This window comes from Podarcis pityusensis (genome assembly GCF_964106645.2).
Source record: "Podarcis pityusensis genome assembly, chromosome: 16".
NCBI lineage: Eukaryota > Metazoa > Chordata > Lepidosauria > Squamata > Lacertidae > Podarcis > Podarcis pityusensis.
Genome location: NC_138041.1, coordinates 21,092,012 through 21,109,278, shown reverse-complemented (window position 1 = coordinate 21,109,278; position 17,267 = coordinate 21,092,012). Strand labels below are relative to the sequence as shown.

Genomic DNA, 17,267 nt, shown 5'->3' with positions numbered 1-17,267 from the left:
TTGCAGCTTTCAAGTTGGTATAAAAATATGTGGAGTAATAGTTTTCTTTCTTTCTTTCTTTCTTTCTTTCTTTCTTTCTTTCTTTCTTTCTTTCTTTCTTTCTTTCCCGCCCATCTGGCTGGGTCTCCCCAGCCACTCTGGGTGGCTCCCAACAGATTTTAAAAACACAATAAAAAATCAAACATTAAAAACTTCCATATACAGGTTTGCCTTCAGCACAGGGAGGGTGCCACTACCAAGAAGGCCCTCTGCCTGGTTGCCTGTAACCTCACTTCTCACAGGGAGGGAACTGGACCTCAGTGTCCAGGCTGAACGAAAGGGGTGGAGATGCTCCTTCAGGTATACAGGACTGAGGCAGTTTACAGCTTTAAAGGTCAGCACCAACACTTTGAATTGTGCTCAGAAACGTCCTGGGAGCCAATGTAGGTTTTTCAGGACTGGTGTTTTACGGTCTCGGCGGTCGTTCCCAGTCACCAGTCTAGCTGCTGCATTCTGGATTAGTTGTAGTTTCCGGGTCACCCTTAAAGGTAGCCCCACGTAGAGTACACTGCAGTAGTTCAAGCAGGAGATAACTAGAGCATGCACCACTCTGGCGAGTTCAGCACTAGCTGAAAAAAATAACATAAAAGGCCTGCGAGAACTGGGGAAAAAATATATGCTGTTTGTTGGGGTTTTATCTCATATACAACAAACACACACAGAGAAGGACTCCCTCTCCATAGTGTATCATGAAATTAAGTCTCTCCCAGATACACTGCACTTCGGGGGGGGGGGTTGCACCTCTATTAGGTTTATTGTATTGATTTGTTCAATTTACTTCAATAAAAGTGGGTTGGTTTGTTTTTGTTTTTAAAGCAGGAGCTTTAGTTTGGGCAAGGCTAGGAGCAGGTTTCGATTCCTGCACTTCAGGGGGTTGGTCTGGATGACCCCTGTGGTCCCTTTTCCAACTCGACAATTCTAGGTACAACTCCCAAGTCAGGAACTTACTTGACAGCTCTTTCGGAGATCTTCACTTCCAGCTGATGACCGTCCACAGAGCAACCCTGTAAGAAAGCAAAGACTGCTAAGGGGGGAATGCAAGAGACCTCCAAGTATAAGACACCCAAAGCCGCCTTATATCTAGAATCAGACCACTGGTCCATCTAGTTCAGTATTGTCTACACTGACTGGCAGTGGCCCTCCAGGGTTTCAAGGCAAGGGCCCTATATGGAGAGGCCAGGGATTGAACCTGGGACTTTCTGCATGCAAGGCAGATGATCTACCACTGCACTATGGCCCTTCCCCAACTTAGGAAGCAGACTTACGCCAGGTCAGACCATTTGTCCATCTACTCCAATACTGCCTACTCTGACTGGCAGCAGCTCTCTCAGGCAGAGAAGGGTCCTTTCTTGCCGCCTGGTCCCTTTTAAACTGGAGGGGCCAAGAATTGAACTCAGGACCTTCAGCACACCAAGCATGCAATCTTAACAAGCTACAGTCCCCACTCTCTGCATGTGGAAGAGAAGAGGCGTTCGGCCATTACCTGTAGCTGTTTGAGGGCTTTCTGAGCATGCTCTGGTTTCTTGTATTCCACAAATCCAAACCCCATGGAAAGGAGCGTTCCTGGAAAAGAAGGGCAAAAGGTGTTGGGGTCACTGGAGGGGAGAGAAAACATTACCCACCAGTTTTAGAGGGACAGAAATATTGGAAGCTGTCTAGGTGAGAGACCACGGTGACATGATGACTGGTGTTTGCTGATAGGGCAGAAAACAGGGAGGCCAACAGTAGGTGGCGCCAGAAGCAACAGCAGGCTAAGCCAATTAATTCTTGGTTTGTTCCCATCCTCCTGCTTGCTCAGTTCTACAACGGCAAAACAGAGAGGAGGAAGTTGACAGCAGGGTCCATCCCATGGGCTGGTTTTTGCGTAAAAAGGCAGGCAGGTGGGGCAGTGCCCCACTCGTTCCAACAGACCAGCTTCCACTACACTGGCCCAATGAGCTGAAACTTTGTTGGTGGTTCTGCCACTGGGGTCAGGTGGCGTTGACATTGAGCCATGACAGGGTCTCCCCCTTTGTGCAATGCCCTCCCTGGCGAGGTGCATCTCCCTCACTGTTGATTTTCAGGAAGAATCTCAAAAACATCCCTGTTTACCAAGGCATTTGACAGCTAAAATTTTCTTGTTCCTGGCAACCCTGTGGACCAGTGTCTTTATAACGTTTTTAACCATTTCTAGATTTTTAATTTTACCTCAAGTAATGTTTCATTCTTGGTTTGTTTGCTGCCCTGGGCTCCTTCAGGATGAAGGGCCATATACACACTGAATTGCTAATAATAAGCATCATCATTTATATTTTTATATAGTCATACTTCGGAAGTCGAAGTCCTTGTGAGTCAAACATTTTAGCTCCTGAACGCCGCAAACCCAGAAGTGAGTGTTCCGGTTTGTGAACGTTCTTTGGAACCCAAACATCTGGCGCAGGTTCTGATTGGCTGCAGGAGCTTCTTGCAACCAACTGAAAGCCGTGCCTTGGTTTCTGAACATTTTGAAAGTCGAAGGGACTTCCGGAACGGATTCCGTTCGACTTCCGAGGAATGACTGTATTGTTGTTTTATGTTTTTATATTGATGCAAACTGCTGTAATAAGATTCTTATGACACAACGATATTTTATTTCTAATTTTGGGGGGGGGGGGGAATACATACATTGGTGCTTTTTGTGGCAGTACTTGCTGGTACCAAATAATGTTGACTCTTTTTCTGCTGCTCATGGCATCCATCCTGCTATAACAACCCTTGAACAAGATATGAGTTCCAGCACCTGTTTTTTTCACCAAAAAGGGGGGGGGGGAAATGTACCCTAGAGCAGTTTTTGCCAACTTGGACTACAGCCCCTCTCAACACAGCCATTTTGTACCTCAGCTCCCACTAGGTCCCAGCCAACGTAGCCATTTTGTACTACAACTCCCACCAGTCCCACCTAGCACATCTTTGCTAGGGGGATGATGGGAGTTGTAGTCCAAAGCACACAGACCAGTTTGACACAGGCTGCCCTAGAGGGTGACAGAATACCAAGGGCTAATTAATCGGACAAGAGGACGTACCAGCTTTATCTTTCTTCTTTGAGATGGCGCAACTCTTCACGGCTCCCACCTTGGAAAAAACCTGGAAGGAAAAAGTTGTGCGCTTCTTAGTTTAACCCCGGAGGAGGGGAAAAATAACAACAATTTGCAAACCACCCAGGAACAAATGCTAAACTTGCGCCACATTCCAGTATATTTCTGGAAGCGGCTTTTACTTTCACATTAAAAAAAGGTCAGATATAACACAGACAACTAACAGTTAGGAAAACTGCAGACAAACAGAACAGACTGTTGTGTGAATGCAAAATAAAAGTTGAAGTTCCTGCCTTCGGCCAGAGGCCCGGGGAATAAACACAATGCACTCAGCCATTAGACACGCACCTCTTGTAGAGTCTCCTCTTTGGTGGCAAAGTTGAGGTTCTTTATGAAGAGTGTGCACCCAGGAATGCTTTCCTCCTCCTCCTCTTCTTCATCCTCCTCCTCCATTTCAGCTTCCACTGGCTGCATCTGAGCTCCTTGGCTTCCACAATCACCTGCAAAATATCAGGCAGGATCACAGCCTTCGCCACCTAGCAGCCAGTCACTCAGATTCAGCTTGGATTCCCCGCCCCCTCCTAAAAAGAGGGTACATTATAACAAGCTTGCAACCTGGTGGTTAGTCAGCATTGCAGTTTTCCCACTTTTTCAGGGACTCAAAACAGGCAGGTGGCACAACTGAGCACTGACACTTCTGAATGTTAAAGAGGATTTCGGACAGGCAAAAGAAAGTACTTCCTTCACATACCACAACTGGGGAATTTGTTCCCATGTGATGTTGTGTCAGCCACCAGCTTGGATGGCTTTGAAAGAGGATCAGACACATTTGCGGAGGGTAAGACTAGACAGGGTGCTACTAGACAGGGGTGGCAGTGTTCTGCCTCCACTGTCGGAGGAAGCATTTATTTTATTTTGTTTGTTTCATAAAATTCACACGCCGCTTGATTTGTGAAAACGCCCAAAGCGGTTTGCAAGAGGAAGGGAAAAAATTGAAATTATCAGTTGTTGTTTTTAAAATTATCTAAAACCTGGAAAAAAATTAAAATCAAAGGTAAGTGGATGAAAACACATGCAACTACATGTCTGGATGGGTTCATCTAAACAAAAACATTTCAAGCGGGTGCAAAAAAAGAGCACAGGGAAGGCGCTGGCCTGATTTTAAGAGGCAGGGAGTTCCAAAGTGTAGGTGAAATACTGATTTCTTACAATTGTGGAATGGGTGTCATGTTGCACCTGGTACAATGCCAGCTCTTCAGACAGAAAAGATCCCAAAGGTAAACTGCCCCCAAGCTGTTAAGGGCTTTATATACAGTGGTACCTCAGGTTACATACACTTCAGGTTACATACGCTTTAGGCAACATACTCCGCTAACCCAGAAATATTACCTCGGGTTAAGAACTTTGCTTCAGAATAAGAACAAAAATCTTGCTCCGGTGGCGCAGCAGCAGCAGGAGGCCCCATTAGCTAAAGTGGTGCTTCAGGTTAAGAACAGTTTCAGGTTAAGTACGGACCTCCAGAACGAATTAAGTACTTAACCCGAGGTACCACTGTACTAATAGTAACACCTTGAACTTGGCCCAGTAGCAAACTGGTAACCAGGGCAGGTCTGTAATATGCTGACAGTGTCTCACTCCTGTCAGCAATTGTGCACTAACTGTAGCTTCCAGATCAAGTACGAGGGAAGCCCCACATAAGTTTTGGAGCGAGGTGGAGAAGCACACTGGGGGCAAGGGGAACACGACAAAACCCTTCTTCCTCTACACCAGCCATATTTGGCCTTCAGTCCTCCAGATATTTCTGAATTACATTTCCCAGCATCTTTGACCACTGGACTATGCTGGCCGGAGAAAACGCCTGGGGGCGTGAGGCTGAAGAAGCCCCCTCTACACACTTCTGACCTGACGCATCCAGGCTGAACATTTGTAGAGCGCTTCTCTCTGGGTTTAGCCCCAAACCGGGGAACCTCAGACCCAGCTCCCCCCCCCCCATGCAAGATATTTCAAAATGCAGTCAAACCAACGATTCATGTCTTGCTAGATAGGCACACAGTAGGAACTGAAGCTCACAGAGTTTTCCTAAAAATTTGCTAGAGAGAGACTTTGTGAAAGACACTCTCACCATGCCCTGACAGTGGGAGGGCATAGCTATACGTAGTTTCCTACCTGGCTGGGCACAATCTCTTTCTCGTCTCTTTCCACCAAGCCAGAAACGTGAAAACATCTGCATTGGAGCTCAGGCTCCATCTCAAACAAGACTAAAGCATGTTTTTGTAAACGAATTGCTGTTTTTAGGCTACCTGAACAAAGCAGCAGTTCTTATTCTTCAACAAATATTCTGAGTCAGTACACGTTATTTTCACCTTTTTCAAGACTGTTTATGTCAATATTGTTTTGTGGGGAAGAAAAGGGGGGGGGAATACCAGGAGAATACCAGTTTTAGCCTTTAAAACTAAAAAGGCTAAAACTAGCCTATCTAAGCTTCCTTTTAAGCTGCAAAAGGGATGCCACTCTGAACTCACAAACGTGAGGAAGGAAGGATAATATCTAATAAATATATCCTCTCCTAGAATCTATTCAAATCCCAGCAGGAAATTTGTCCCTGAACTTTGATAATGCTTGAAGGATGAAGGGTATGCAACTATGTAGTGATACGGAAGGGGGGGGCATGTCTTCTTCACCTTCTTCTTCGCTACAATATATCCATTTATTTCCAATTGTCAATGTCAAAAGGGACTAAAATCTATAAAATTCATAGAAAATCAACGTGCCAATTTGCTCAATTTCTCTAGGACTCCATGACACCTCCCCTGTCCTCCATAATCCCTCAAGCAAGGTGTCAAGACCCTAATCCTGTCAAATCGCTCTGCCAAGCCTTTCCTCCGGGCAAGTCCAGGCGGCAGACTATGCATACATGGACCATTGTCTTCTCATCACCGGTACTCAGGATGTGCTTATCTGTGCATATCTCCAGCTCTGCATATTCCCCCCTCCCTCCTCCATATGTTAATCCTGTGTAACCCAACCTCTTCTTAATGTATTCATGATGTAATCTGTGTAACCCAACCTCTTCTTAATATATTCATGATGTAACTGGGATGTATTTTGCACTGTATTCTGGGACATGGAGGGAAGTTTCAAAAGTTCATGTCACCACTTTCTCGCTGTTCAATCTCGCCTTGAACCTGTTGCGCAATAAACTTGGATCTTCTGCAGCTTGCTCCTGTCTCCGGCTGAGCTCATTTTCCTCCGCAGGGACCCGCGGACTTAGTCCGACGAGCTGGGTGGCAGAGCAGCCTCGCACCCAGATTTTACCGTAACAGTAGAAACAAGCCTACTGCACAAACGAGGGGGGGTGAGGTTTCATTTGTTGCACCACCTACTTTTGACTCTGGCCCCGCCCACTAATGGAATGTGGCCCCCAGGAAGTCTCCCAGAAGGCAATGCGGCCCTCAGTCTGGGGGAAAAAAGAGTCCCCCTCCCCTTTGTTTAAAGCCAGGCAAAAATTCCTATTAAAGGGCTTTTCTAAATGGGGGGGGGGGAACCTAGGGGGGACCCTAGAGAGGCAGCGAATTAGCAAACATAGACATTCACTTTGTTGATTCTCTGGAAAAGAAACCAGATTAGAGCCATGGGGAATGAAGACACCCCCCCTCTCCCCACCCCACCCCCCCGATCTACCGTTTCCACAATAATAATAAAACGAAGTCAGCCTCATAGAGCTCTTTTGTAATCAGACGGAGGAATTTACTGCCACTTTCCCCTGGGTGCCAGAGGCTGGCAGCGGAGACCCTTATCGGCCGCGAGCAGATTTCTGAGGGCCGCAGTGCTAAAAGCCCTTTATCTAGAGGTGAGGGTCCTGGCTGTGGGAAAAGGGGAATTTGCTTGCCGGGGCTGGCGTGCAGAAAGGACGTGTGGCTTTGCCTCCATGCCTCCCTTCTCATTTGGGAATGAGCACATACAAGCAGGAGATGTGGTTTTATAAAAATGTTTTTAAAATTAGGGGGTGGGAGAGCAAAACGCAAGTTGATAAATGAAAACAGAGGAGGGTCATGTTGTCGAAATCAGGGCATCTGCAGCAGAGCTGGGAATTAAAAACATAAGAAGGAAGAGATCCTTGCTGGATCAAGCCAGTAGCCCAACTGGTCCAGCATCCTGTTCCTGGACCTGTGGGAAAACCTGCAAGCAGGATTCAAGAACAAGAGAAGACTCCTGTGGATTCTAGCAACTGGTATTCAGAAGCATTGCTGCCTCAGACTGTGGAGGCAGAGCTTCGCCATCATGGCTGGCAGCCCTCTCCTCCACAAATTTGTCTAATCCTCTTTCTCAATCCATCCAAGCTGGAGCATCCTGTGGCAGGGAGTTCCACAGTTTAATTACATGCTGCATGAAGAAGTACTTTTAACACACAAAGAGGGCCTGCCAACCACAGATTTGCTCCTCTTTCTGCCCTCTCTGGCAGAGTCACCCAGGAGGTGATCAACGAGCCTGGGTTGTACCCGACCAAATTCTTTTCAGCAAAGCCGCACCGAAAATAATGGGCCTAAGTTAGGCCCTATCGGCAGCATTTTTAAATTTCATTGATTAAATTTCTTCACTGCCCTTCATCTGAGGATTACAGGGCGGTTTCTGCATAAAAACACAAAAATACGTAACATAGTAACAAACAAAAATGATACCCCCCAACCCACAAATTTAAAAGGCTATAAGTAAGCCTGTGAGGAGAGGAATATACCGTATTTTTCCGTGTATAAGACTAGGGTTTTTTCCCTAAAAATTAATGTTGAAAATTATTGGGCACCTTATACACGAATAGTGCTGAGGGTGGATTTTCTTAAATCTGAGTCCCCCAAAATAGGGAGCGTCTTATACATGGGGGCGTCTTATAGACGGGGAAATATGGTAATTAGGCCTGGCACCTAATGATATGTAATGAAGGCGTCACACACGTCTCCCTGGGGAGCCCGTTCTTGTGTTGCCCCTTTTCAGTCTTCCACACGAAGAAGGGCCTCAGATGATGATTGCATTACACGTACATTCATTTAAAGCTGCAGGATTGGACCCTGAGGAGCCTGGGCAAAGCATCTTTTAGAATTCCCTCTCCCTCTCTAGGAGGAGAGTGCTGCAGGATTCCAGCCCGCAATTTCTTCAGGTGGGAAAAGGTGACTGGCCACAGAGCAAGTGGGAAGTGGGGGTCTGGATGCAAACCATTAAAAAAAACCACCACCAACAACAACCCACACATACATTAAAAACAGACAGTGCATACCAGTTCCAGACTGTCCATCACCTTCCTTCTTGCCTCCTGGAATCTCAGGTTCTCTCTTTGCAGGGCCAGAGAAGACACCCATAGGTGCCCATTCTAGGTACAGGGGGATATTCTTGAACTGAGTGGTGGGGAGAAAAATATCAGTGTTTGTAAAAAAGAAAAGGTTCTGACCTCCTTTTTACTCCTTTGCCTAGTCCTCAGACCTTAGTTGGCACAAAAGAGTCTTTGAGAAAGAGTATTCTTGCAGAGTATTGCTGCTTTTATTCTTTAAAAGTCTTCTTCTCCAACCACGACCAACAGCTTTTACACACTCACCAAATGCAACCAGCTTTCTATCATCCAACCAACCAACCCACACCCCAACACTAACACTGACCACTCTATATATACAGATACAATTTGGTGAAAGGTTGCATGAGTCATTGTAGGCCACTGACTCGTGCTGACTTAGTTCTTTTAGCATTAAAGAAACAACGGCCAATTTTTAGCCATGACAAAAAAATTGCCATTAGTGCAAACAGCAGAAAAGAGAAGCCGCTGCTTTAAACTTCCTAGCATCCAGGCTTGTAAATTGTTATTTCAGTTTCTATTTTCGAATACCCCACCTTTCCTCCAAAAAGCTCAACATGGCACACTTTTCTCCATATTTCTCTCACAACAATCCTGTGAGGTAGGTTAGGCTGTGAGGCAGTGGCTGCTGCCCAATGTCACCCAGTGAGCTTAATGGCCAAGTGGGAGGTCTGAACCCTGGTCTCCCAGATCCTAGTCCAAGACTCTTAACTACTGCACCTCACTGGCACTCAGATTCATCCCAAAGGTTATTATTTTTTCACTGTTAATTTTTCGTGTAATCTAACCCACTCCATCTCCCATCTAAGAATTCTCAGACAATGGTGGGTGTTTTCCAGGACGTAGGTGCTCTCAGAAGCCAATCCCCAATGGGCTTCCTGCTCAGTTAATGGATATCATCAGCAATGTCTAGGGAACACGATGACCATGTACATACGCAATAGACAATCTTTATAGAATTCCTTCAAACCATAACAAGTACAAAATGAAATCTTTAGTCTCAAAGTCTCTCATTATTACATGAGAACTGTTCCACGGCGTTTGATATTTTCATTTACATACATTCATTCAATATAAGATGGGTTTATGAAGCAATTCTATATCCGCCCACCACGCTGACGAAGAATTCTACGAAACAGTAGTCAATATCCGGAATCACTGTTCAGTGTTGGACATCGTATTTGCTGAATATACAAAGCTTCACAGCTTGTCTTTCATCGTACAAAGTCTGGTACCTCGCTTCATTTAAAGATTTTCAGAGACTTTGGGACTAAAGATTTCATTTTGTACTTGTTATGGTTTGAAGGAATTCTATAAAGATTGTCTATTGCATATGTATATGGTCATCGTGTTGCTTAGACATTGCTGACGTTCTCTTTGCAACACAGGGGTTTGTCCAGTTAATGGATATAACAGATATAAATAAGTAAGCAAACAGAATTAAATTAAATGTAGTCAGGAAGGAGTTAAAAGTCAGAGCTCCACAGAAATAGCCCTGCGGGTGCATAGAGTTCCATGAGGCTACTTAGGAGGTGGGCAGCCATCTTGGCTGAGTCCAAGCTATGCACATTTATTCATTTATTGACTCACACCTTTTTCTACAAGGAGCAAAAATGCATGGTTCTCAAAACACACACATCCCGGCCCTCCTCATTTCATCTGCAAACAACAGCCCTGTGAGGTAGGCTAGGCTGAGAGGCGGGGACTGTGGTCCAAGGGTCACCCACCGTGGCCTTCATGGCTGAGCAGGGGATCTGAACTGTGTTCTCCCAGGGCCTAGGCCAGCACTCTAACCACTACACCGCACATCCTCACCTTTGAGTAAGCCAATTTCGTGAACGCCCGCTTAGCTTCGGTGGGCTCCAGGAACTCCACAATGGCCGTCACCCCTCCTTCGGGGAGCAGCACCCGGCCAAGGCTGCCGTGGGCCCCAAAGGCCTTCTCTATTTCGGCCGCCTCTGTTCCAGCAGGCAGGTTCTTCACCAGAATCACGGTCTTGCTCCGCTCGCCGGCAGCCTGGAGGAAGAAGAGGGAAGATCGTGACTGCCCTACGAAGGAAGCTTTTGCAACGCTTGGGACTCCTTAGGCTGCAGAAAAGGCAAGTTAAGAGACAACACAACAGAAGTTTACAAAAGCAGATAGACAAAAGTTTTCTTCCCTCTCTCATTGAGCCAGTGCTCGTGGCTGTCCTATGAAACTAAATGTTGGAAGATTCATGTAGTAAGGTTAAAGCTTACTGGGAAATGATATACAATGAATTGAAAAGGATGTTCAAAATAACTTTTATATAAAAAACAGAAGCTTTTCTTTTGGGAATTATAGGGACAGAACTATCTAAACTATATAGAAATTTATTTATGTTGCTACAGCAGCAAGAATGTTACTTGACCCAAAGTGGAAAGAAGCAGAAGTCCCAGAAAAGAAAGAATGGATACAAAACTTATGGAATATGCAGAAATGGCAAAACTTACAGGAAGAATAAGAAATCAAGATAACAAACTGTTTATAAAAGAATGGGAATGATTTATCGGATATTTACAGTTGAGTTGTAAACAGATAAAAACATTAGCAGGGTTATTGTAACAACCTGCAGTTTTATAAGAGTATATATTTACAGGAGACACTTAAATGAGCAGGTTAAATGAATTTGGATATGCAGAAGACATTAAAAAATAAATTTAAGGGACCGCAGAAAGTGGGGGAAGGAAGTCAAATTTTGAAATGTTAAATGGATTGTAAAATTAATGAAAGGTATAAACTTGAAAGGTAAAAATAAAAACTTTTTTAAAAAAATGTTGGAAGATTCGTGACAGGTAAAAAGACCCTCTCTATGCAGTGCATAGTTCAGGGGTCAGCAAACTTTTTCAGCAGGGGGCTGGTCCACTGTGCCTCAGACCTTGTGGGGGGGCGGACTATATTTTTTGGAGGGAAATGAATGAATTCCTATGCCCCACAAATAACCCAGAGGTGCATTTTAAATAAAAGGACATGTAAAAACACACTGATTCCTGGACCGTCCGCAGGCCAGATTTAGAAGGTGATTGGGCTCCTGGGCCTTAGTTTGCCTACCCATGGCATAGTTAAACTACGGAACTTGCCCCTGCAGGAAGCAGTGATAGCCACCAACCTGAATGGTTTTAAAAGAGGATTAGACAAATTAATAGAGGAGAGGTCTATCAAAGGCTACTAGCCAGGATGGCTACGCTCTGCCCTTCATAGTTGGAGGCAGGAAGGCTTCTGAATCCCAGCTGCTAGAAAGAACAGGAGGGAACGCTCAAATCCTGCTTTGCTGGTTTCCCACAAGCTGTGGCCATTTTGGGAACAGGATGCTGGACTAGATGAGCCATTGGCCTGATCCAGCAGCCTCTTCTTAGAATGGAAAGCAAGCGCAGGATTCATTTCCTACCGGGCTCCAAAATGCAGTCCACCCGGCCTCCCAAGTCATCCAGCACATTCTGGGGGAAGAGAACGCCTCTCCTCCCAAGTGAGACAAGCAGGGTGTGTACCTCTCTACAGGAACATACTGGGTGAAGGCCATGGGCTTGGTGGGAGAGCATCTGCCTTGCATTTAGGTCCCTGGTTCGATCCCCAGAATCTCCAGTTAGGGCTGGAGTCCCTTGTGCGACTCCCTGGAGAGCAGCTGCCAGTCCGTGTAGACAATCGCTAGCCTAAATTGACCGGTGGTCTTCCTCTGTATAAGACACCTTCCTCTGTCTAAAGGGAAGGGCTGTAGGCTCAGTGGTTAGGATGCCTGCTTTGCATACGTAACGTCCCAGGTCAACCCCCAACATCTCCAGGTAGGGCTGGGGCGGGGTGGGGGGGATGTCCCTGCCTGAAACCCAAGAGAGCTGCTGCAATTCAGTGCTGACAATACTGAGCTAGATGGGCCAATGATATGACAGCATAAAACAGTTTCTTACGCTCCTATGTCTCAAAGGGGAGAAGCCATAGCTCAGTGGTTGAGAATTTGGCTTTGCATGCAGAAGGTCTCAGGTTCAATCCCCAACATCTCCTGCCAGGGCTGGGAAAGGCTGGAGAGCTGCTGCCAGCCAGTGTGGTCAATAATGAACCAGTGATTTAAGACTGCAAAGCCGATGCACATTTACAGGGAGGGAAATCCCAGTAGAGGGGCAATTCTGACTGGGGCGAACTCCCTGCTTGAAACCCTGGACAGCTGCTGCCAGTCAGTGTACACAATATTGAGCTAGATGGACCAATGGTCTGACTCAGTAGAAGGCACACTTGCATGTTCCTCTCCCGGGGCACATGGTGTTTACCTGGCTGAAGGAATCCAGGCTGACGCCATTGTCCAGCAGGAACTGTCGGACCTTCTGAACAAGCTCTGTTTCCCCCAGAGCCACTCTCACGGCCACGCTCCCCTTGCCTTCCTGCCAAGAGACAATATCATTTATTTATTTCATAAAATTTATATACACCACCCGATTTTTTTTAAAAAAAACAACAACCTCAAAACAATCTGCAAACAGACAAAAACCAGAAATAAACTAAATATGCATCAGCAGGTGCCCAAATGAGTACACAGTGATGGCGCCAGCCTGATGTCAATAGGCAGGGAGTTCCAAAGGGCATTGCACTAAATGACCCTTGGGGTCCCTTCCAAGTCTACAATTCTGTGATTCTACATAGGCACCATGTTGCCCTTGTTCTTCAGGCAAGAGAGAATTTTAGATACGTAAATAGATATGGATATTGCCATTAACATAGCTGAAAGACGGGATAGAGGTTTTAAAAAACGTTATATAATGAGTTGAAAAGGATGTTCAAAATAACATTATTTAAAAAAACAAAAACAGAAGTTTTCTTTCGGGAATTATGGGGACAGAACTGTATAGAAATTTATATATGTATGCTACTACAGCAGCAAGAATTTTACTTGCCCCAAAGTGGAAAGTAGCAGAAGTCCCAGTAAGGGAAGAATGGATACAAAAACTTATGGAATATGCAGAAATGGCAAAGCTTACTGGAAGAATAAGAAATCAAGATAACAAACTGTTTATAAAAGAATGGGAATGGTTTGTTGGATAGTTATAGTTGAATTGTAAACAGATAAAAACATTAGCAGGGTCATTGTAACAACCTGCAGTTTTATATGAGTATATATTTACAGTAGATAATTAAATGAGCAAGTTAAACGAATTTGGATATGCGGAAGATACGAAAAAATAAATTTAAGAAACTGCAGAAAGAGGGGGAAGAAAGTCAAATTTTGAAATGTTAAATGGATCGTAAAATTGAGGAAATGTATAAATTTTAAAAGTATAAATAAAAAACAATAAAAAATGATTATTTAAAGAAGGCTCACGTCATCAAACACTTGGCTCTTCGTGGCATTGTACTTCTGCGCAACAGCATCAGCGACCGCATTCACTCCCATGAAGAGGGTGTTCCAGTTATGAGAGCTATATTTGGGGGGGGGGGGAGAGAAAAATAAAATAAATATTTATCCCATTCGGTGTCAGTTTTGGAACTGAACTGATTTTACGTATGCACTGTTTAAAACCTCTTATGAAATGATGCATGACATTTCACAAAGCTAGCACTCGTGAACACCCAGTGAAGCTGAATGCTGGAAGATTCAGGCCATCTTCACGCAATGCACTGTTAAACTATGGAACTCCCTGCCACAGGAGGCAGCAATGGCCACCAGCTTGGATGGCTTTCAAAGAGGACTGGACAAATCCATGCTGGACAAGGCTATTGACGGCTACTAGCCACGACGGCTATTAGGGCGGTTCATAAAAAACTTTTTTTAAAAAATGCCTGTTCCAAAGGTCTTCTCTTACTACACTAGGGATTATATAGCTGTACAGTGGTACCTCGGGTTAAGTATTTAATTTGTTCTGCGGGTCTGTTCTTAACCTGAACCTGTTCTTAACCTGAGGTACCACTTTAGCTAATGGGGCCTCCCGCTGCCGCTGCGCCACCGCTGCGCGATTCTGTTCTCATCCTGAAGCAAAGTTCTTAACCCGAGGTACTATTTCTGGGTTAGCGGAGTCTGTAACCTGAAGCGTCTGTAACCCGAGGTACCACTGTATCTGAAATTTCATGCCTATCAGTTAACATCTTGACCCTCATCCACAAAAATAGCTGTTTACATGGCCATTTTCCTAGGTCGTAAAGGCTGAAATTTCAATTCAGTGGAGCAGGGTCAAGATATTAACTGATATGCATGAAATTTCAGATATAGCTATATAATCCCTAGTGTAGTAAGATAAGACCTTTGGAGCAGGCATTTTCAAAAAAAAATTTTTATGAACCGCCCTAATGGCTATGGTCTGAATCTACTGTCAGAGGCATCGTAACCTCTGAATAGCAGTTACCGGAAACCACAGGTGAGCTTGTGAGCTTTCCTTTGGGGCATCTGATTGGCCACTGTGCGAACAGGATGCTGGACTAGATGGGCCATTGGCCTGATCCAGCAGGCTTGTGTTATGTCCTTATGCCACGTTTCTAATTGATTTTTAAAAAATTGTTTTTATGTATGCAATTCTTTTGATTGTTTAGGTAAAGGTCCAGGACCCCTGGACATCTCGCTTTCAGGCCAAAGGAGCTGGCGTTTGTCCACAGACAGCTTTCCAGGTCATGTGGCCAGCATGACTAAACCGCTTCTGGTGCAACAGAACACTATGACGGAAGCCAGAGCGCACGGAAACACCGTTTACCTACCCGCCGCAGGTACCTATTTATCTACTTGCACGGGCGTGCTTTCAAATTGCTAGGTTGGCAGGAGCGGGGACAGAGTGATGGGAGCTCACTCAGTCACGGGGATTCGAACCGCCGACCTTCTGATTGGCAAGCTCAAGAGGCTCACTAGTTTAGTCCACAGCGCCACCTGCACCCATATGTATGTTTCATAGAGATTCATTTGTAAATTTCTTCAGGGTGCCTTGTGGGAAGTGATTCATAAATAAAATAAATACAGTGGTACCTCGGGTTAAGTACTTAATTCGTTCCGGAGGTCTGTTCTTAACCTGAAACTGTTCTTAACCTGAAGCACCACTTTAGATTACGGGACCTCCCGCTGCTGCTGCGCCGCTGGAGCACAATTTCTGTTCTCATCCTGAAGCAAAGTTCTTAACCTGAGGTACTATTTCTGGGTTAGTGGAGTCTGTAACCTGAAGTGTATGTAACTTGAAGCGTATGTAACCTGAGGTACCACTGTACACAGTTAGTAAGATTAGCAATAAGTAGGCAGCGCTGGGGCTTAACGCACACACAAACAAACCTGGAACTGTTGGCTTTGTCCTTGGATGCCTTTTGCTTCTTGTAAGACGACACCCCAGCAGCATCTGAGTCCTCCCCTTCTTCCTTCTTAATGGTGGAGGGCAGAACGTGCAGCATCCGGCCCTAGGAGAAAAGACAGCAACTCTGGAACTCCATGCCAGATGAAGATAGACAACGTAAAGAAAGAAAAAGAAAAAACCCTTCTCAAACTCTGGCCCCACTTCAGCAGTGTTTTCCAAGCCATAAAATGTCTTGGGTGAACAGGAATGTTCTTAAATGACTACTGAATGAAGTACTTCACCAGGGAAGGCGTTTCATAAAGGGGGGGCCACCTTTAATAAAAATACATTAAAAAAAATAAAATAAAGGGGGAGCCACCACCAAGAAGGTCCCGTCATGGGTGAGCACCCAGCGGCAGAACCAAAACCAAAAGGAGCTTCCCTTCCAACCACAGAGCCTGAGATGGTTCCAGGCTGGGTCTTTCCCATTCCTTGCAACCTGATCCTTAAAAAAGAAAAGTAGAGAAACCTGGGATGGAACTTGGGAGCCTGCTGCCCGGAAACCCAGTGGATTTCCTCACAAAGTGACAGCCCGTCCCAAATCAGTCGTACCTGGAAAACCTGCCCATCCACTTCTGCAAAGGCTTTCACGGCATGTTCCGGGATCATGTAGGTGATGAAAGCAAAACCTTTGGGTTTCTTGGTGAGACTGTCAATGGGGAAATGGATCTCAGAGAGGGGCCCTGGAGAAAACGAGAAACAAACACACATTTCCACAAAGAAACCCATGTGGCTGCAGAATGCAGCGGTCAAAGAAGACACAATGCGGCGCTGAGGCAACAATCGCACCATAGATTTAAAGTGCTGCGTTATCACTTTTAAAAAACCGTGGCTTTCCCCAAATAATTTTGGGGCTGTAGTTTGCTAAGGGTGCTGAGGGTTGCTAGGAGACTCCTGCTACCGTGGTACCTCTGGTTGTGAACAGGATCCGTTCTGGAGCCCTGTTTACAACATGAGCAGAACGCAACCCGCGTCTGCACATGTGTGGGTCGTGATTCGCTGCTTCTGCACATGACGTCATTTTGAGCGTCTGCACATGCGGCAAAACCCGGAAGTAACCGTTTCCGGTACTTCCAGGTCGCTGCAGGACGCAACCTGAAAAGACGTCACTTGAACTGAACATAACAAGAGGTATGATTGTATTTCCCTCACAGAGCTAGAACCCCAGGCAATTTATTGTTAAACTGCCAAAGGCCTACCATATTTGGAAAATATTGCCTCCAAGTCTTCTTCAGTGCTGGAGTAGGGAAGGTTCCTCACAAAGAGCCTCCCGGATTCGGAGAGGTCTTCCTCCTCTTCATCATCCTTCTTGGTCCTTTGCCAGACCTGGGCCACGTGTTTTGAAGGGAGTTTTGCCTTCCCAGCGCTCTCTTCGGGAAACACCTCGATGTACCGCCCACCTGTGAAAACAAAGCACAGTCGAAGGGGAGAAATAAATATAAAAACACATAGCACAAAAGGAAAACAGAATGAGAGGGAAGAGGGAAGAGGGAAGCCTAGGTCCAAGTTCAAAGTCATCTGCAAAGCTCTGAT

The 17,267-nt window shown here is 45.4% G+C and overlaps 1 protein-coding gene across 2 annotated transcripts in view; it reads right to left on the bottom strand.

Moving 5' to 3' along the window:
* Window positions 1-17,267, bottom strand: part of RBM19 (RNA binding motif protein 19) — a 103,829-nt gene that overhangs the window by 74,165 nt on the left and 12,397 nt on the right. The window contains exons 10-20 of one of the 2 annotated variants that reach the window (XM_080986223.1): window positions 16,934-17,134; window positions 16,287-16,417; window positions 15,677-15,798; window positions 13,754-13,850; window positions 12,708-12,818; window positions 10,246-10,446; window positions 8,362-8,479; window positions 3,441-3,592; window positions 3,081-3,141; window positions 1,523-1,602; window positions 988-1,043 (exon numbers count right to left, since the gene is read on the bottom strand). In XM_080986223.1, the coding sequence (XP_080842349.1) occupies window positions 988-1,043; window positions 1,523-1,602; window positions 3,081-3,141; window positions 3,441-3,592; window positions 8,362-8,479; window positions 10,246-10,446; window positions 12,708-12,818; window positions 13,754-13,850; window positions 15,677-15,798; window positions 16,287-16,417; window positions 16,934-17,134 (1,330 nt within the window). Of the gene's footprint in view, window positions 1-987; window positions 1,044-1,522; window positions 1,603-3,080; window positions 3,142-3,438; window positions 3,593-8,361; window positions 8,480-10,245; window positions 10,447-12,707; window positions 12,819-13,753; window positions 13,851-15,676; window positions 15,799-16,286; window positions 16,418-16,933; window positions 17,135-17,267 lie in introns of those variants that run through there. The other variant, XR_013980589.1, reaches the window with a different exon arrangement.